The sequence below is a fragment of the Crassostrea angulata genome, chromosome 3 (assembly GCF_025612915.1).
Source record: "Crassostrea angulata isolate pt1a10 chromosome 3, ASM2561291v2, whole genome shotgun sequence".
In the NCBI taxonomy this organism is placed as follows: Eukaryota; Metazoa; Mollusca; class Bivalvia; order Ostreida; family Ostreidae; genus Magallana; species Magallana angulata.
In genome coordinates, this window is record NC_069113.1 from 11,481,511 (window position 1) to 11,503,545 (window position 22,035).

General features: G+C 32.9%; 3 protein-coding genes across 3 annotated transcripts; 1 reads left to right on the plus strand and 2 right to left on the minus strand.

Annotated features, from left to right (window-relative positions):
- Positions 1-372: 372 nt before the first annotated feature.
- LOC128176525 (organic cation transporter protein-like) lies at positions 373-9,545 on the minus strand. Its single transcript, XM_052842933.1, has 11 exons — positions 9,351-9,545; positions 9,197-9,248; positions 4,490-4,973; positions 4,168-4,399; positions 3,734-3,923; positions 2,845-2,977; positions 2,634-2,734; positions 1,921-2,138; positions 1,507-1,621; positions 1,325-1,397; positions 373-898 (listed from the first exon to the last, which is right to left on the minus strand). The coding sequence occupies exons 3-11, from the start codon at positions 4,790-4,792 to the stop codon at positions 695-697; spliced, it is 1,569 nt and encodes a 522-aa protein (XP_052698893.1). The 5' UTR covers positions 4,793-4,973; positions 9,197-9,248; positions 9,351-9,545; the 3' UTR covers positions 373-694.
- A 148-nt stretch (positions 9,546-9,693) lies between these two features.
- LOC128176524 (ATP-dependent Clp protease ATP-binding subunit ClpX-like) lies at positions 9,694-15,800 on the minus strand. The gene is made up of 10 exons (XM_052842932.1): positions 15,588-15,800; positions 15,231-15,434; positions 14,513-14,604; positions 14,098-14,245; positions 13,451-13,654; positions 13,148-13,312; positions 12,574-12,821; positions 11,789-12,067; positions 11,617-11,709; positions 9,694-9,990 (listed from the first exon to the last, which is right to left on the minus strand). Exons 1-10 carry the CDS (start codon positions 15,670-15,672, stop codon positions 9,790-9,792), a joined length of 1,719 nt encoding a protein of 572 aa, XP_052698892.1. The 5' UTR covers positions 15,673-15,800; the 3' UTR covers positions 9,694-9,789.
- A 200-nt stretch (positions 15,801-16,000) lies between these two features.
- On the plus strand, positions 16,001-19,973 carry LOC128176526 (DNA-directed RNA polymerase III subunit RPC7-like). The gene is made up of 6 exons (XM_052842935.1): positions 16,001-16,083; positions 16,978-17,094; positions 17,207-17,399; positions 17,553-17,674; positions 18,281-18,415; positions 19,244-19,973. Exons 2-6 carry the CDS (start codon positions 16,978-16,980, stop codon positions 19,328-19,330), a joined length of 654 nt encoding a protein of 217 aa, XP_052698895.1. The 5' UTR covers positions 16,001-16,083; the 3' UTR covers positions 19,331-19,973.
- The last annotated feature ends 2,062 nt before the right edge of the window (positions 19,974-22,035 follow it).

Genomic DNA, 22,035 nt, shown 5'->3' on the forward strand with positions numbered 1-22,035 from the left:
ATTAACTAAATTACTGTTAATGTGCATCGGTACGAAAGCTAACAGAAACAGCCAAAAGTCCGCGATTTTTCTTTGGTCGCAAGTATCGACCAATCGATAAACGGGGTTTGTAGACTTCAGTCCTGTCAGTTTCAGCTGCTGTAGATTACGCCAAACGATATTTAAGTCTGGCTGTTTTTATAGAGCTATAAATTAACTATACGTTTCGTAAGAAATGGGGGAAACGTATTCGGTTGATGTAAATATAATAAAATAAAATTACTGATGCTACAATATACCGGTACATCTACATCATATAAATATTTAGTAACATCTCACTTCTTGTTCAGATAAGGAAAATAAAAACCATTGTTTCATGACAAAAATCATTCAAATGTTTTAATAGTGTTTATTAGAACTACATTTTGCCATAATTATTTCATCATCAACTAAAACCGTTTTTACTGATCTTGTTTTACTAATATATATAATGCCATCTAAAACAATTCAGTATAAATTACTGAATATATAAAAATATCCAAAAAAATATGAGTGTCTGCAAATCAGCTTAATGAAATTGTCGTTGTCATGTATTCCCTCTTTCCATTATGCAAACATAAATGCTAGCAAGTATTACAGTATTTTTTTTTGGCCTATTAGGAAAATTAAAAATGAGATCATGGTTGAATGTCTTTCTGACGACCTCCAGTTGAGGTCAAGATTCAGGGTCCTGCAGTGGGATTTCTTCTTCCAATGACCTCCCATTGACCTTGACCTTGTCATCTAGTCCAGGGATTGTAATAATGTGGTCTGTCAGGGGTTTGTTATTGGTTTCTGGGAGACAGAGCATCAGAAATCCACACAGCAGAGCTAGACCCCCGAACACAGCGAATGGAAGTTCATCAATGGATCCTTTACTCTAGAAAAAATATTTGTTTACATATATCAATAAAACAAATCAGAAGAATTAGCAATAACTTCAAACAACCATATTTTAATATACATAAAACATACGACAAACTGAAGCATTCCATTGCCATGATTTCATTGTTACTTTCATTACGCATGTACTACTAGCACAGTTATGGAAGATGCTTCGAAATCTCAAATTATTTTCCGTAATTGTACTGATTTTAGAAAGAAAAAAAATTTCTGGTTATAAAAATCCTACCCATAATACACATACTTACGATCAATGCTCATGATATACTAGTACTGTTTCAATAAAAAGTACATTGATTCTTGCTGTATAATCAGCATTGCCCTTAAACCCAGTCAACATCTGTATCTTTAATATTTTCTGTAAAACTAAGACAATTTTTATTTCTGCCTCTCACATACTTACAAGAAGTACAATTTGTGGGGCTATAATCCCTCCTATTCTGGCTGACATGGCACAAGCTCCAATGCCAATATTTCTAAAACATCAAAAATCAAAAACTTCATACAAGAAGAAACTGCAAAATGTTCATGTATTTCAATCATATCTAATGCATGTATTTTTCTTGAGTTATCTAAATGACTAACCTTACAACTGTGGGGAATGTCTCGGCAGAGAAAACTTGCGTGGCTGCCCACCCGCCGGATATAGCCGACTTACCAATCATAGCAATAACAATGATCAATGTCGTCTGATACTCATCTACAAAAGTAAATGTTGACATTCTTCATCTGATACATTGTGCATCAATGTGTATATAAATAACTTTGTAGAGTACTTATTTTTTGGCATGAAAAGTGTCGATTGTAAATGTACCTGTACATGCATTTTAAAGTCTCTTTATAATGCACGTTAATTTAGATGCAGAATTCATGCATCAAAGGCAATAAAAAATGTATGACAACAGTGATGAATACTTTTATACATATCATGAGTTTTGGGAACATTGTATGTAGGTAAGTACTTGTAAGTGAAAGCATGTATACATGAGTATCACTTACCTATCAGATTTATGACTAGAACTGCTAAACATGAGATTCCTGCTAATAACATCAGAGACAGTGTGATTTTCCTCCTCCCTAATATATTGTTCAATGCCACCACATACACCAGAGCTGGTATTTCTACCAGACCTGAGATAAAGACATTCAGATGGAGATTCCCGGCCAGGTTACTGGTGTTAAAGTTTAACCCATAGTAAACCGAACTGGAAACAAACCTGAAAATGAAGAACAAATTTCGGTGATCAAATCTAGGAATATAAATTTTATAAGTCGTTATTTCACATGCCAAAAAATATGCTTGACAATGAATGCAAAATTTTTGTTCATGGAAACTTTGTGCCAATGTGAAATATGCTCACCATGTGTGCATTGTGCTTCTATTACGTTATCCATGACATTACATTGAATGAAATTGAGCCTTATTCGTTCCCAACTTTACTGTTTGGCAAAATGAATCTCCATGCATTGTTAGAATAATTCACACCATTTTAAAAATTTTGTTGAAATTTATCAAGAATGTGAAGTGTCTGAATTGTTAGCATATGGATTTAATAAAGCTCTGCTTTACAAAATCTGATTTAATAAGGCTCTGCTTTACATAATCTGACATATATGGTATCCAAAATACTGGTAGAGATTACCAGTAACACAGTGATAACTTGCAGAGCACAAACCGGTATTCAAAATAAAAAGTAAAACTATCAACCTACCAGCCATACATGACAATGAGAGAATTTTTTGTCATCTGACATGTGCGAAATAAATGCCAATAACTGAAGTTCTTGAATCTTTTTTCAGGCTTATTTGAGATCTGCAAATGGTAAAGAAATTTTTGAACACCAAAATGAATATGGTACATCAAACAGACTGGAAAAAATTGATATTGTTGTAATATTATTAATTCAATGTCTTTGTACACACCTCAGACACCTTCCTAAGTGTAGAAAGGTCAGGCAAATCCACTTTGTTATACCTGGCTACTGTTTTTAAAATGGCCTCTGCTTCATCATACCTTCCTTTGCTCAACAACCACCGTGGACTCTCAGGAACAAACCTGTGTGAAGGTTAAAAAAGAAATTACCGATTACCCGTATATAATATTAAAGTGATGTGAGTTGAAAGACCTAAGGTGGTATATAATGTGGTTGATAATGAAACGGGGTTGAAGGACCTGGCCATTTCATTTGGAATATTGAGACATACTAAATTAAATATATGTATATTAATCAAGAAATTGAAGGAAGAATAATTAGTAGAAAGCATTTTAAAGAGGCATGGTCACAATTTGTGTCAAATTCTATTTTTCTAATTTTATTATTTATAATGCTTTAGAAATGTATTTCAAATGATCAAATGAAATTTGAGATTCAGTGGTAAAGTTATTAAGCAAGATACAGGGCTCACAATTCTTTGTCATGTAAACAAGGCTTGTGGCCTGTTTTTGTTTACATAGGTTCAATATACCAGAAAAAATCTTTTTCAAGCTGATTTGACTATTATTATATTCATTTTAAACATAAAGAAACAGTTTCTTGACATTTAACACATTCATTTTAGGTCTAAAACTGGAATTTTCACTTCAACATTCAAAATGTAAACAAAAGCCTTGTTTACAAAGCAAAGAATTGTAATCTATGTAACTCGCTCATAATTCAATAAATGACACTCAAATTTTGGTTGCATATTAAAAATACATTACTAAGGCATTGTAAACATTTAAATCGAAAAAATAATTTTAGACCAAAATCGTGACCATGCCCCTTTAATTTCTAAAATATAGGGGGACAATGCCATTTTGTTATTGACTTACCACCATGAGAACAGCATAAAGACCCCAGACACAGACGTTCCTATGACTAGGTACCTCCAGTTTGTGATAAAGTACCCCCACACAGCGAGGGTCATCAGTCCCACTGCCCAGAACCCCACACACCCACAGAATGTTCGCCAGCTGGGGGTAACGAATTCCAGTGGGAGAACAAAGTTCACCACCATCACACCTACAAATCACAAAATTTCAAGATAAAATTTGGACAAAACTGGTTTCAGGCACTAAAATCATATTGGCTTTGATTGCATAATACATGTACAAATCTTATTCACATGAACTTTTACTCATTTTGTTGCAATACGAAAGTGATTTCCAAAAGAGAGGAAAATTTAATTATCACAAACATAACCAGATTAAATGGTTCTTACATAATATGATTATTTCTGTATGTATAACAGTACAACTGCACTTACTCCCTACCAGGGCCCCAATGAAAAATCTAAAAACAGCAAATAATTGCCAAGAATTGGCAAAGGCACTGCCCAGAGAGACGGCCAGTAGCAGGGAATAGGCCAGATAAAGCAGCCTCCTGCGACCGAAGATGTCTGCCAGCTGTCCCATGACCAGCGCCCCCACCAAGAGACCACACATCTGAATGGTGGTGATGGTGCCGGGGATCCACTTCCTGTCGCAGACCAGCGACCACTGATAAAATAATTAACATACACAGAATTCCATATGACATTTATAAACATATAATGAAATGATTGAAGTCTAATTTTCTGACTCGCCTACCTCACTAACAATGGTTTGGATTTCTTTAGTAAACGATGCTTCTGGACACAGCAATCCACTTTCTGAACAACTTTTGTCATTTATGGATAATGGAAATGAAATATTTGAAGTGAATGATGAGTTATATGTAAGGGAAGCATTGCTGGAATCTGAACACTTCCACTCTGGAACAACATTTAGAAATATTGGCAGAAGCATGGCCCAGGCAACAGGGGTTTCAAACATGCTGACCAACACAAAGACACGCCTCTGATAAGGTCCAAAGGATCCCAGTTGTCGCAAAACATTTTCAAATTCCAACATCTTGGATTTTTTTTTATATCTTTAGAAATCCATAAAAAATGAAATTCCAATCAATGATAGCCTTTCAGAAAGACCATGCATAATCTCTTCTTGTTGCTAGTAAATCCATTTTAGAACTTCACACAGCAGACTGGGTTTATCTCAAGGCATCCTAGTGATATTAAAATCCGATCACATTCACCTAAAAGGTAAATAGCTATCTGTAAAACATATCCCTCTGCAATTTATTTCTGACAAACTTATGTCAAATATTTCAAATGATACATTTAGCCAGAATTATTTTAACAGATATGACAAACAATTCTAGAATATGAAAACTAGCTAGTTTAAAATATCACTCTATAGTTTATAAATAGATTATTACAAGGCATTTTTTATATCGCATCCTATATTAGACCAAGCTCACTGTATATATCGGCCCGAGAGCAGTAAAGCTCGAGGACTGATATACAGGAACAAAGATCCAATACAGGATGTGATATAAAAAGTGCCATGATGATGTCATAATTTTTATATCGTATACTTATAAAAAATATCGAAGAAACAATTTAAAACATCTTGTGATGAATGATTATTGTCAACAAACACCTGTTCATTTTTTAAATCTATTAACTACCATGTCAAATTACGCCAGCTGTTTGTATACCATGTACATTAACGTCAAACTTGAACATCGGAAATAAACAAAGAATACCAATTTCTACATCCTAATAGCCAATTATTAACAGAAAGGAGTGTGTAATAACAAATTAAGATTGCGGGAAAGGGGTGTGTAATAAATTTGATTACATATCCCTAAGGTGTATTACAAACGGGTAGGCGAATTTTTGGTTTATATTGCCCAGGGCGAAAAAGAATTAAATCAATTATAGCCAAAAAATACATTTGAAAGCAGGTTTTGAAAGTAAAGCAGATGTGTGTACAGTGTACTCATAAGCAAACATTGTTTAACTCGATTGTGTAGATTTCCACCTTGTCAGTTCAACCCCCGGATCTCCTCTCTTGATCCGCCAATGATGCATTTAGTTTTTCAAATATAGGTATGGGAGTAGAGAAAAATATTGTTTTATATGGCTATATTAGTCCCATCCTAGGGCCTGAACAGTCAACCCCTGTCTCAGGGTCATGTATTTTACAAGTTAAGTAGAGGGCTTTATGGAAGGACATCTTAACCATGCATTCATTTTCCTCAAATGTATATAAGAGTAGAGAAGAGGATTTTGTAAAAGGACTACATGTATATATGATATGGGCCTAAATGGCCCCCTAAAATGAACATCATCATTTTACTGTAATTCTTTGTTTTCTTTGTGCAGATATATACAGTGGGGCCTCAGATATCCGGACGCCAGATAACTGGACGCTTTAGTTTACGGACGATTTTATTTGGGAACAGATTTTTTTATATGTTATTTTGTCTCATTTATCCGGAATTCCGCGTTCCGGATCCGGACGGTCTGTTTTTACCACAAAACACTGATATACTACTTATCTTGCTTCATTTAATCGGACGGTAAAATTTGATGATACCATACTCAGTACAAAAGATTACCCCTGTCAATTAAGTTTCACACCTTTTTTACTTGCTAGACCCTCTTGAGAAGCTTGTATAAACACACTGACTTCCCAAATCACTTTCAAAAATTGGAATATTGCGAACAACAGTGTATCACACACATATCTTATTTGGACACAAAGAATTTAGCTAGATTTGGTTATTATTGTCCAGTTAATATTTCATGACAAAATAATAAAATAAAGCAGAGTTCTTTATATCTAAAAACGTTCATATCAACAGACAACTCTAGCATGTGTTGCTATATGGTATGAAAGGCAAAAAACCTAGTATCAACACTGGGAGCCATTGTATACAAATACATTATCATTCATGACAACAATTAATAGACACATTTCAGATATCCGGACGCTTCACCTATCTGGACGATTGGACTTGGGAACAAAAGCTTCCGGATAACTGAGGCTCCACTGTGTGTGATGTTTTAAACATTATGTTAGTTTTGATTCAAGTGCCCACAATTTAGATATATGACATCGTAAAGATAACCTTTTTCTGCCATTTTTGCATAAAACAGCTTGTTTTCAAGCAATTTTTCTTTCAGAAAACATAGAGTGCATGCTTGAACAAAAAAATATTTTAATCAGAGATGTATCTAGCGAAGACTAATAAGTGACAAAAATTTAACCTTGTTCAAACATGCACTCTATATTTCCCATTCGTAAAAAGATAAGAAAAATGTCAATTTTTGACTGATTTTGACTGAATCATAGAAATAACGACATTTCTGACGTCATATACTGCCAGTGAGTGCAAATGAATCAAATAAATAGGTGAAAAATATATTTTGTATCAACTCTATTAAAAAATAACATAACATATTTTTGTCCCGAAACACTTTTAAATCTGGCGAATTATGGGGGCCGAATTTAACTCATATATATAGTTCTTCAATACATTTTTTCTGTATGCATGGCCATACTGGCCCTAACCTAGGGTCTGAACCCCTCACACAGGGGCCATGAATTTCACAATTTCGGTAGAGAGCTTCATGGACATCATAACCATGCATTTATTTTTTCCCAACATGCAAGGGAGAATAGAAGATTTTTGAAAATTTGATCTTTTTTGCATACCGGTATTTGGCTTTGCCTTTGAGGCCCCAGGGGTGGTAAAGCCATGAATTTCAAATTTTAGATTACTCTTACCACAGAGATACTTTACACCAAAAATGGTAACTCAGGGTTGTCTCTAAGACCCGGGAGGCGTGGAATTCCGCCGCCTAAAATACCTTGATTACCCAGCTATTATATTGCATTTCAACACAATGTAGCTATAAGCAAGACCCCTAGACCCCCTTCTACTTTTTTATTTCTTCCATCTACTTCAATTTTTAGAGACAACCCTGTAACATTTGGCCTTATAGTTTTTAAGAAGAAGTTAAAAATGTAAGACTGTTAACACACAAAGGACAAAGATTTGCAATAGGGCAAACCTAAAAATCAGATTGATGAATGAATTTTTTCATCGGTTTATTGAAACAATTTTAATATAAAACAAAAACATGGCATGAGTTTTGTTCACATAACAGAAAATCTTTAGCTCGATCTTTGTCTTGCTCATAACTAGAGATACTATTAACAGTCAATTGAAAAAACTATATATGATATCCGTAACATTTGGCCCCCATAATTCGCCATTATTTAAAGTGTTTCAGGTACATTAAATTGTTAAGTTATATTTAAGAACAGTTGATATAACATGTATTTTTTATTTATTTAAATTGTTTACACTTACTGGCACTTTATCAGGTCAGGAGTCACATAATTTTTATAATTTAATCAAAATCATTCAAAAACTGGCATTTTTCTTATCTTTTCTCGAATGGGAAATATAGAGTGACACTTTGAACAAGGAAAATATTTTTGTCCCTTTTTATTCTAGGATAGATACACCTTTGATTAAAATATTTTATTTGTTTACGCTGCATGCACTCAATGTTTTCCGAAAGATTAACTATTTTAAATGAGCCATTTTATGCTAAAATGGAAAAATGGCGGGAAAAGGTTAACTGCGTGATGTCATATTTCTAAATTGTGGGCATTTGGATCAAAAGGAAAATTATAAAATAATTTCACATATATATATGTGTTCAAAGAAAACAAAGATTTACTGAAAAATTATGATGTTCATTTTAGGGGGCCATATTAGGCCCATATCATATACAGTCCTTTTCAATAACATTATAGTACAGAAATGCATTAATTTACATCTAATACATTGTAAACAATAAAAATACAAAAATAAAATTCGACCAAAATCATGACTGTGCCCTTAAAATATCACACTTTTATTAACAAACTAGGATGCTTGGTTATAATATGGTCTGGAAGTAAACTTAATAATTAAGTTTATTTGATTTACCAGCTGCAATACACATTTCATCATCGGATTACTGTACGGGTGATTGCGTCTTTTACTCATCTCAAATAAGTTAAGTTAATTTAAGTTAGTTTGTTTGATTGGGATCAGTCAGAATTTTAATAAAAATTTACATATATAATAATTTATAAAATACAATTTTGATGTAGCATTCCGCCTTAATTTTTCTTCTTCTATTTTTACCAACCTCAGGTGAGCTAATAATATATTTTCCTACTTTGATGATAACATAATAATATGGTAACCGTTGAATTTATTGTTTTTTATTTATATAATTCACATTTTAAATTTACAATTTTTTTTTAGCTTTTAGCAAAGACATAAATAACATATTATTTATATCTCTGCTTTTAGTTTGCGATTCAAAATATTTTAGGATTACTTCGGGCTCGATGTTCACAAATTATTATTCACACGCGTTTTTTCAATGAAACACATAATTATACCATTTATCCATTAAGTTCCCCTCTTGGATCGTCTGCTCAACTCGACACCTGTCTGTACAATGAAATTAAGAAAGAATTTCTCAATATATATATACACAGTGTGGTGCAATATCCGGGGATAATTGCACAATGTCTTTCATTTTGAATTGCCTACCCTTGATTCGCTTTCCTATTCTTTCTTACGAAGACACCCGAGAGATCTACTCATGCAAATCGGATATTGTTATAAGACAGCAGAAGAGCGTTATCATTGTGAAAATGAACGAAACTTATTTTTTGTCATTAGCAACGTTGGTTTTCAAACCTTCAGAAAGATGCACAAAAGTGTACGCAATTTCCGTTGTGAAATGGAATACGAGGTTTGCCGAATGGATTGCAGCTAAAATCCGATCCCGATTCAATATATCAGAGCGTCCTTGGTAACTACATGTCCGTTCATTAAATTAATAAAAACAAAGACAAGAAGAAGAAAAAAACCCACACACATAAGACAAAAATACATTCTCAAACTTTAATAAGTTTAAATAAGTCATATTGTTGAAATAATACAATAAGCATACCATGTACTAAAATTAAGTTTATGAGTCCTAAGCCTAAGACTGTGGTGGATTCATCACTTTCATAGAAGGAGGCTCTGTCTGTTTGATTACAAATTTGTCAGTGGATACTACCAAGTCCTTAGATCGTTGCACATACACTGGAGGTGTTTTATTTTCTACTGTATCTTTTGTTATAATTATTTCCTCAATGTCAGAATTAGGTGCTTCATACATTGGCTCAAGTAGAATATTTTCCTAAAAAAAATTCAAAAAAATTAACTTCATTCTAAAGTACGAGGGTCCATCAAAAAATACGAAGACTTTTGCCATAGCTATGTTATTTAATGTCATATAACTACTAAATTTAGTAGACATATTTAATAATTGTTTTCAACAATTTGAAATAAAAAAAGTTAATATATTCCTTTATTTCTCAGAATTATTTAGAATCTAATCCTGCAAAAATGAGGTCACGGCGCATGGTCAAACTTAGTGTTCTGTCAACAATAAACCATATTATGTTGAAATTAATATCTCGATAAATTGGGCTTAAAACCAAATAATATTGAAACCTAAAATTAAGAATTGTCATGATATTCTTTGTATCAAATGATGACGGGATATATAGATTTGTTGAACAGATATCAGTAACTAAAGACATTTAGTCATCTTTAAAATTGACTAAATACGTTGATGTTGCCGGACGTAATGGTGCAAGAAAAGTATAAACAGTATTGATTTAACTCGAAAAAAAGCCAATAAAAATCGTGAAAATGCTCAATGGTGGAAAAAATAAGTAAAAAATTATTTTTACATTTGTGTTTAACTCTTAAACATTTTGCGGGGGTTGTGGTAACTGTATTTTGAACATCAAACAGACCGGAAGAGAGTAGAATATCTGTAAATATTTTGTCAAAAGAATAAACAACGTCATCTGACATTAAGGGATTTTCTTACTGTTAACGAAGAGACATTCGGTAAAAAATCAGAAAACTTCCAGGAACTAACTTATGATTTTCGAACAAATGTGAACAAATAAGATGTCAAGTGATATAGTGCCGATTTAAATGGTATGGTGAAGAGCACAAAAGACTCAGGGTGATATAAGGATTGGATATTAACTGTACGTGCGTGACCTTGACGTTGTGTTTTTAACGTTACCGTGCGCCGTGGTGACAAAACATGTTGATTTTAAAATCGGTTAACTGAAATACCTTTTCATCAAATGGAATGAAACTTCATATATTAATAAAATATGTGTTGATGCATAACATAATCTGTAAGTTATGACTTTTATGAAAAAATTATGATAGACAGCCCAATTGCCTTCATATTTTTTTTATTGACCCTCGTATTCAATAAATTTGGATATACAACCATTTTCAATAAATTATGTTTGTAATGTGCTATTTGATTGGTTAAATGAAAAAAATTTACATATCACTTACACCAAAAAAGAAAAAAAATTATGATGTATCCTTAAATTTAATAACTCTTTACAAGTTAATGTTATTTATAAAGACAAATGTTCTTAATATCTGTACTTAATGATAGAGAAATGAATTATAAATAATAATTAAAATTCTAGCAATAGAATTCATACTCAAAAAAAAAAAATTATCTGATGTATGAACAATTTTAATCCAAAATACATGTTGAAAAAAAATGATTATATTTTTGTTTTAAATAGTATGTTTAGTTCATTAAAAATAACATCGTCTTGTCCATGAATATACATATTCAAGGAAATTAATAATCTAATAATAAAAATAAATACCCTATATATTAAATGTATTATTAAATATAGGGTACATGTATTTATTTTTATTATGAGAAAAATATACATGTATAACGTCAGGTGCCTGTGATATGATCCCTTACCAGTCTGCTTCTCAGTGCACGTGCACCTGTGCCTGATTCTTTAGCTTTCTCTGCGACAGCCACCAAAGCTTCTTCTTCAAACTTCAGTTTTGCCTATTTAAATGAATTGTACACTGTAGATACAAAACATAAAATCAGTTCTACCAAGTCCTGAACTTCATGTTCCACTTACCCCATCCATTTCTAGCAGAGTCTCGTATTGTGGAATTAAAGCATTTCTGGGTTCTTTGAGGATCTTTATCAACATCTCTGTGGTCATGTTCTCAAAAACAGCAAAGACAGGGATTCTGCCGATGAATTCTGGGATCATCCCAAAGTTAACTAGGTCATCAACCTCTACCGCACGCAGGATCTCGTCCTTTTCATGATCTGTTGTATCTGATTGGTGGATGGTGTCTGTGGCATTGGCACCCTCCTTGTCTTCAGGTGTCTCTGAGGTGAATCCAAATGGCTGCAAATTAGGCCAAGAATGGAACATTAGTTTAGTATCTGTGTAATTTATCCAAGTCCAATCAAGGATGTAAAGTACGGGACTTTATCTATAGGGTTTTATTTCAAACATCTTGAGTCCAAAAGGATAAATTCAGTTAGGAATACACCTGGGAGTAGATACATTTACTTATACAGTTACATTATTCCTTATGTAATCAATTCAATATTACTTTTGTTTCCACATATTTTATTCTTTGTGTGCAGATGTAAGGTGAATTCTAATCTATTAACTAGATAATAAATCTGCTTCATTAATGTAGCATGTAAGCAATGGGAGCTAATATCTAATTCTAATTGGATTGTTAAATTCACTTTGTAATGTTATTTCCATTTTTGTTGCATTTAAATCAATATATAATGCAGTCAGATGCCACGTTACTTACCACCCCTTTGGCATGGTGTACAGAAATTTGAACTTAGCTCGTCAACTAATCAAATCTTACAAGTCATATAGGAAATATTAACCTTGATATTGGTCCTCCTCTGAATGATGTTAGTGAGGCCGCTGAAGGCTCCGGAGAAGATGAAGAGGATGTTGGTGGTGTCTACATCAATGGTCTTCTTTCCACTGCCACTCAGGTCAGGGACCTTAATGACTGCTCCCTCCATCATTTTCAGGAGGCTCTGTTGCACCCCCTCCCCGCCAACATCACGTTGAAACTGACCCCCTTTCTTGGAGCTGATCTTATCCACTTCATCCAAAAACACAATCCCTGAAATGATGAAAAGAAACATTTATAATGTTACAAATACATCAAAATTTGCTAGCAGAGTGTGTGTGGATTTCTTTCTAAACAGACATCACTTTCCTATCATCATTTAATAATTATTTGATTAAAAGTTGAAGATATCTTTCATTCTTTTTAAGTGTATAAGGAGAAATCTTTGGCACATTTGCCCTCATTGTCATAGGGAAATTTAAATATTCAATGTACAAAATAACTCCTTAAAAACAGCTAAATTAGAGTGAATTTAAAACTGGATGAAAGTCTGATTAGGTGAAAATAGCATGGTGTGAAAACAGCCCCGATAATAGTACCTTGCTGACATTTATCCACATTGAATTTGGCATTCTGTAGAAGGCGTCCCACCACATTCTCAACATCCTCCCCCACATACCCCGCCTGTGTCAGGCTTGTACAATCACAGATCACTATCGGCACGTTCAGGATTTCTGACAGAACCTGCGCAATGTAGGTTTTGCCTGTACAAAACAACAATTTGCTATATTTAGTAAATTGCTATCATTATACATGTATAACTTTATATTAATTAATGATAGACAATCAGTATTTGTAGATAATCTATTATTTATTTCATAGCTTTATTCATCAAATCTGACCTGTTCCTGTTGGCCCTAACATGAGAATATTAGTTTTGTCGATCTGTATATCAGAGCTATCGGAGCTCTCCTTCTGTTTGACTACTGGGGATACTGGGACCGTCTCTGGCCTTGACCTCTGACCTTCATTATTCAGAGTGGCTCGGATATCAAGGTTGAGACCACCAGGATGACCCTTTCTCTGTTTTTCAAACACAATCACATCTAAGAAGAAGAATAACATATTCAAAATATTGTTATACATGTACTGGTATACTGTAGAAATATCTTATTGTTTTTAATTTAGTATGTTCACAATAACAATTGTTCACAAACATTAAACATCATGAAAATTATGCACTAACTAATTATTTTACTGAACTCCTCCGTTAAAAGAAACTTTGCTTTTTAATATGACCTTATTTACTTTTTTTTTTAAAAACAAATTATTTTATATAAAATCACGATTTTTTCCAAGTAGAAAAAATATTTTTCCATGAAATCAAAACCATAATGAGAGGAACCAAAAATGCAAACTGTGAAATTTTAGACAAATTGAATTAATGACTGTTACGGTATATCTTAAAGTGTATTAACTGGCATTGGCATTTACAGGTAAATGTAATAGATATGTTTTAATGTATTTGTATATGTAAAACTAGATGTACCTTGCCTTTCCCTCTCCTCTGCCCACTTCTGCTTCTGTAATTTGGCCTTGTGTTGATTTATTCTTTTGTAATGATTGTAAACAGCCACTGCTAACACTTTCTTTGCATAATCTTGTCCAACTATATATTGATTTAACTTGTTCACAATCTGAAAAAAGCAAAACAAAATTGCTTTTATTGAATAAGTTAAAAGTTACTTAATACCGGTTATACATTTAATAAAGGTAATAATGAAAAATAAATTCTCTTTACAGTGAAGAACTTTTTCAAGCAGCTGGTTTAATTCTGTACATCTCTATTGATCAAAATGGAAGAGTTCCATTCTTTTAACAAAATGTTTAAAATTGAGTAGATTAGATCTACATATATTAAGGGCATTCCACAAACGCCATATTTCATTTAATGAATCAGTTACCTCTGCTGGTTCAATTAACTTTTCTTTGGGAACATCCTTCTTTGAGGAGGAAAATAAAACTTCATGACAATTTTCACACTTCACGCTAGTTACTGAAAAGAGAATATTAACATGTATAGAATATACATGATCTCTATGTGACTGCTGTTAACAAATGATTTGCCTTACAATTTAGCAGGAGAGGTAAGATACAGGCTCGTATGCCCATCTTTTTTTTAAGTCATTAACATGAATATGGAGTAAGTAAAAAAACGATTTTGGTATGGAGTATTAGGATTATCTTTTATTCAGCATGAGACTCTCAAAATATCAACCTACATGTATATCGTTCATGGTACAAATAGAAACTATGAATGAAATGGATCACTTAAAGATCGAGTGTGAGGATAAAGCGCATAAAGCATAGAAATATTGCATGCTCCGGGACCATAACTTACAATGAACTCATTTTTATCTTGATCAATCCACAGGGGCATCTTATCCGCTCTGCTCTCTATGACATATAAAAATACACAATATACATGTCATAGCTAGAGAGCAAAGCAGTTAAGATGCCCCTGTTATCAGTCTCCCTTTCTTAAAAGAAAAATAGTGAAACATTAAGCTTATTTCAATTTTATGGCTTTAGCACTCGATGCATTTTAAATTGATACTTCAAAACATAGCACAATACTCAGTATGCAATTTTATATACATGTACATGTATAATATGACTTGCCCAAAGTTGTATCTTTATGGAACATAGTGTATCCACAGTGAGGACATTGGGTGTGTCCCTTTGAACCTGACCCTCCCTTTTTACTGCCACTTCCTGAACTTCCAAAGTATGTGTATGTCTTCCGCCGACCTAATATTGTACTTGTTGAAAAATGATGGACCCTAATATTTTTGTTGAACCTTGAGGAAATAGCTCTACATCCATCTGCAAAACGAAATAATATTATCTAATTTGTCAGCGAGCAACATGAGAGACCAACAATTTATGATCAAATGAATACTGGTAGAAATAAAATAAATATTTGAACGATAGCAATGTCATTCTAGAATTGTATAATTGCTTCTGCGGGATGCTAACCTTGAACTGTATAATATCCCTTTGGTCCTGCCAAATTACGTCGACCAAAGCGAAAACAAAGTTTTTGAATACGTATCGAAGACATTGCTAAACTGTGTTGTACAACGATTTATTGGAATCGAGACCAGTCGGTTACATTTGAAATAAATCCGGGAATGTGTTGAATACACAGCTGGAAAAAGTTTACATTTTGAGGAGTAGTTGTTGTAACGTACATTGAATATTTTCCGTAATATATATTGGTAATAGCATAAATCTGTATTTTGTATTCAGTTGAGTAAAATCAAACAATAAAAATTCCAAAATAATTATTTGATTATCATACACAGCATAGATTTATACATAATATGACGTGTTTGTTACTTTTTTCCAAAGTGATATGTGGAGATTATTGATCCTAAATGACACCCCCCTTATGCGAAAATGAAAGTAAGCGTTCGAACCCGATATAAAAAAATCAAACAGCATGTTCTTGATGGTGCAATAAACAGTCAAGGTATGCATTACATAGTCTAATTTCTTATGCCATAAACTTAATATATATGCCTTTGAACTAAAGATTCAAGGGCTGTAGTGTTTTTAAAAAAATACCTAGACGAGTAAACAATACACACGAATAATATGTGTATGAAATGGATTTTGATGTTTCAAAATGGGACCCAAACGCCAAGATTGGCTTTAAATAAGTTCCATTGGGGTATTTTATTCTAAATGGGATATAAATTTACAATGACTCGTGAATTGTAAAAGATAATTATCTTGCGCGGATTAAGGGGGGGGGGGGGGGCTCCTGCAAATTTCAATTTCTTTAAATTAAAATTTTAGAATTATAAAAAATATGACTCAGATCACATTTAGCAAACGCAAATAACCGTTTAACCCCCCTCCCCCCCCCCCCCCTGAAAATTTTTCTATATCTGCGCATGATTATGGAATTCTGGATCTGTGCATGATTATGGAATTCCATACACGACAGCCAACTGTCAGCTGTAAATTGCTGACAAGGTACTGCCAACTGCTACTGCTTACTACCAGATACTGAATGCCAAAATACTTTTGTGCATGTGCTGAAAATGTCATAGATTTTATAAGTGCTGGCATCAAGCATTTAGTCATTTGTTGTGCAACATGCCTAATTGGTTTAAGATCTTGGCAGTAAGCTGTTGACAGTAAGCAGTCAGCAGTTGTCAGCTGACATTTGGCAGTTTGATATGGGGATTCCATAGAAAATAGTACAATTATAATTTGTTTTTTCCTCTTATAAATTTGTATTTTAAAAAATGAAAATGAAATACATTGAATTTATGTGACCAACTTACCAACATCAGTTTATTTCTTTCTAGTAGACTTACATGTTTAATATGTTTGTGAACTTTCAATGCACTTGTAGATGGCTGGAAGAGGAAGAGGGAGAGGAAAAAATGTCTCTTTTAATGTAGAAGCTTTGGGATTTGGAAGAGGCGAGGCCTTACCTGGACCAATATCCCAACCACCACCGCTTTTTCCAGTATTGAAAATATTTTTTCTCAATACATTTACTCTTGTCATCAGTTCAAAATATTGGCAACACATGTATCACAGCATGGTAGTTCAAGTAATAACAGCTTTTTTTATATTAGACAGCAGATTTCAAGCCAGTGCCCTTTCAGCAGAGTGAGGAGTATGACTATATGTTGGCTCTGAAACAAGAATTTCTCGGAAATATGCGTAAATCACCATTTTTCCTCCAAGCATCACACAAGAGAAAGGACATTGAAAGATACTCAGACAAATACCAGGCAGCCGCAGAAGTCAATGGGAAATGGAAGCCAGGTACCTAAACGACAAGAAAACTTCTAAGACTCACCTGATTTAATATCATTAATTTGTCCCATGTGGACTGGTAAAAATGTAATATATTTTCCAATAGATTATGGCAAGATTTTATCCAAAATACATGTAGACTGACATTCATGATATTTACAGACTGGAGAAGGCTCCCTGCAGAACTCAAACCAAGAGTGAGGAGGAAAACAAAATCTAGCGTCAAACCAAAGGTGAAGCCGAAGGTGAAACTGAGTGTGGAGGATGTATCCAAGACATTAGAGGTGAGTAAACAATAGTGACAAAAAGTATACCCTTAAGGTGGCTCACTATGATTATGTTGAAATAGTTTCTCAAATCAGTAGAACAGTTAATTGATTATGATAAATAACATGATGGATAAGAAGTAGTTATGGTAATTCAGATAAGCGAAAAAATATGAGCAATTATGGATGAAATATTATTTTCAAAAATTTAATTCACTGAATGTGAACAAAAGTTTTAAGCGGATTTGAACTCATGACCTGTGGTTGACAAGCCTGATACTTTAACCACTAAGCTATGACAATATTCAACCAATTCAATTGGTACAAACAATTTCACAAAATATTTAAATCACCATCTTGTGACAAAGTGTCGTAAAAAGTGTAAATCTAGGTGAAGTGAAGTACCTTAATAATGAAATAAATGAATATGCTGTAGGAGATACCGGTAAATAGAATCTGAGTTAAGATGCACCAATATTAAGAAGATATACGTGTAGTTCTTTGTACAAGAATGATCACTCTCACTCTTATTTTTATAGTAGATCTTGTTTGCATTTGACATTGATTCTCTTTTTGATCAATATTGTTAATGGTGGTCTAAGATGAAAATATTTAACTATACAGGAACTGGAGAAAAAAGAGGTAGATCAGGGAGATGAGGAGGAGGAGGAGGAGGAAGAAGAAGGAGGGAAGAAGAAAGAGGAAGGAGAGGTGGAGGAAGAGGAAGATGAGATTTACGATGAAGAGGACATTGAAGAAGTAAGTCTTTATGTAGACAAATAGATCATACATAGGGAATTAATAGCTTAAACTTCAAGGGAAATGGGAAACATTTGTAGATCAACATCCTTGCTAGCCAAAGGTTTTTGTTCCACTGATACTCCACTCCCCATAACCCTTGGCAGATATTATTACGTAAACTCAGTGATGCGGCGGTGCCCCTTGCAACTTCACATTTTAATTCAATGAAATTACGGGTTCTGTACATTCTACAAAATAGATAATAACTTGATAACAATATACTGGTGGATGTTGGAAAAGAAATTAAGTAAAATTTAATACAATTTAAGATATAGCCCAGAGTAAGCATAAATGTTTTATTATTGTTTGTTGGGACCTGTACTGGGAGTAAAAAGTCCCTGATATATGAGAGCATTTATGTCATAAAACCAGATATCGCTGTCATGAAAATTGAACTTCTTAATTAAAGAAAAACCCATAAGCACTTGGTTAGACCATCATTAGGGAGGCACTGTAATCGAGCACTTACTTCAACTTGTTGAAAGCACCAAAAGCTTGTCACCAAGTTTTCGTTATGAGATCTGCCAAGGATTTATGGGGAGCAGAGTGGACTGAAAACACTTGGCTAGCAAAGATGAGAGATCAATTACTAATAAAAAATTTCTAATGGAAATGTGGATACAAGAATTTGTGATGAAGGGGACACAATGGAGTCTGTGTTATATTTGCTACTCGGCTTAGAGTTAGGTCAGAGTTAGTTATTGTTGCTCAGGTGAGGGATGTCGCCCATGGGTTTTGTGACGTTAATTTTGATTAATCAGAACACATATTTTTATTTTCAATCAGGAGACAGACTACATTTTGTCATATTTTGACAATGGGGAGGAGTACGGAAATGATGATGATGATGCAGATGAAGGCCCAGTTTACTGAAGAATTTACAGAGCAAGAGGAATCAGCATAAATACTTTTTGCAAGAAAACTGAGAGATGCACAAGAAAACTCACTTATTATTCCAGCAAGAAAGGAACTTCCCAAGTTTCTGCAAAGGAGAAAACTCTTCAGTCACTTTCTAATCCTAACAAAGGAGAAAACTTCAGATACATTATTTCTCTCCGAGGTCTGAATGGTAGCCATGGGGGATAAGTGTCTAACAGATGGTGGAGTTTTGTGCATGTATGCTGCTGCTAGTGAAGAACAGTTATTGTGTGGTGCTGTGAATAAAATAAACATCTAGTATCTTTCTTTGTGCAGCAAAATCTACTCTGCTGAGGTATATATTCAATGAGTATTTGTGTTTAGGGCAATGGCGGCAATATTTCTCTTAGCCATGTGTTTTTGCCAATGTCTGAACCAGAAAACTATAGGTAATTTTATGAAAGTATTCTTTGTATGATGTTGAATTTATTTAGTAAGAAAGGATAGAATATCATGAATACACATCAATATAGCTTATGTTTTGCATTTGTGTAATCTTTATGAATGTATATGTACTATGTATGTGGTCTTATAAGATATTTTATAAGGAAAGACTTGTTTTGTTTGAAACGTGAAATAAACTAGAATTAGGATTTTATGTTTCATTGTGCGTGATATATCACATCAATAATGGTTACATGTATATTTAATAGACGTCTAATATCAACATTTTCAACAACACAACCAGTTAGTTGTTCTCATTCAAAACATTAATTTCAAAAGAAAAACATAGGTAATCATAGATTACAAAGCTCACCGAGACGAGACATCACCCTTATGAGACTTCACCTTTAAGAGACCACCTTTATCATATTAAATGAAAATCATACTTTATGATCTTGGATATTCATGGATTCTGTTTTGACACAATATCGTATATCATCTGTTAAAAAATTGCATGATAATAATATGTTCATTTGTTAATCAATACAATAATATAACATGAAATATTGCATCCTATCATATTTACAACATATATCATATAATACAATAAAATTCCATAATAAACAATGATGAGATATGATATTGTAACGTATGATATGACATTGTATTGTGTTATACGTTATTGTATTTGATCAAATAATACAATATCATTATATATAAAACAATATAGTATTATATTACAATATCATATTACATAATACATCGTAACATTGAAACATATGATATTATATTGTATAATATAGTATGATATTGTATGATACTGTATCATTTTTAATACATAATATGATATTGTATCATGATACAATATAATTTGATACAACATTGTATCACATCAAATGATACAATATTATGTGATAAAGTAAAATATTATATAATACAATATTATATTATACATATTGTATCATATGATATTATAATATGTTTTACAATATCATACAATACAATTTCATGTGATGTGATAATATATCATATAATAAACCAATATCATATTATACAATATCGTATGATACAATATATAATATTACAGTATCATGTTATACAATTTCATGTGATATAATTCTATATTACAGAAACTATTATCATATTAAACAATATCATATGATACAATATTATAGAATATACAATATTGTATCATAGGATACAATATCATATTTTGCAATATCTTATGTAATAGTATCATGTGATAAAATAATAAATTAATAATACAATATAATATTATACAATATTGTATCATAATATACAATACTATACATAACAATATCATGATACAATATCATAACATAAAATATAAAAAAAATTTATACAATATCATATCGTATCATATAACTTTTTATAATAATACATATGATATATATTGTGTCATACTAAACAATATTGTTTCATACCAAACAGTACTATATCATAGGAATCATGTTATATCATTTATCAACAAACACATCTATCTATCAAGCAGGTTTGAGTGAGGTAGGAGATTTCTTTAGCATCCTTGATAATGGAGATCAGGCTCTGCATCTGAAGCAACCTCTGCGTTTCATTTATAATATAGTTAAATCAACTATGCAAGCTATCATCTATAAAACATGTGACCTGTTCCAAAAAAACTAAACCTCATCCAGCATCCGAAACCTATGGCTCAGATTCAGCATTCAAGCCTGTCAGGTGCATCAGTATACACAAGACGCATCATCCATGCAAGTTTGGTGAAGTTTGGACCAGTAATAACTAAGATATCATCATCAGAGGGCACTAGCAATTAAAACCTTAACCTGCTCCAGCATCCACAACCTATGGCTCAGATTCAACATCCATGCCTGTCAGGTGCATCTGTATCATAAGACACACCATCCATTCAAGTTTGGTGAAGTTAGGACCTGTAATAACTAAGATATATTTTTTAGCATCCTTGATAATGGAGATCAAGCTCTGCATCTGAAGCTTCCTCTGTGATTCATTCATACTACAGTTTAATCAACTATGCAAGTTTGAAATAGTACTATTATCTATTAAACATGTGACCTGTTCCAAAAAACTTAACCATATCCAGCATCTGAAACCTATGGCTCAGACTCAGCATTCAAACCTGTCAGGTGCATCAGTATCACAAGACGCACCATCCATGGAAGTCTGGTGAAGTTAGGACAAGTAATAACTAAGATATATTCATCAGAGGGCACCCGTTTCAAAAACTTTAACCAGCTATAAAAACCTTAACCTCC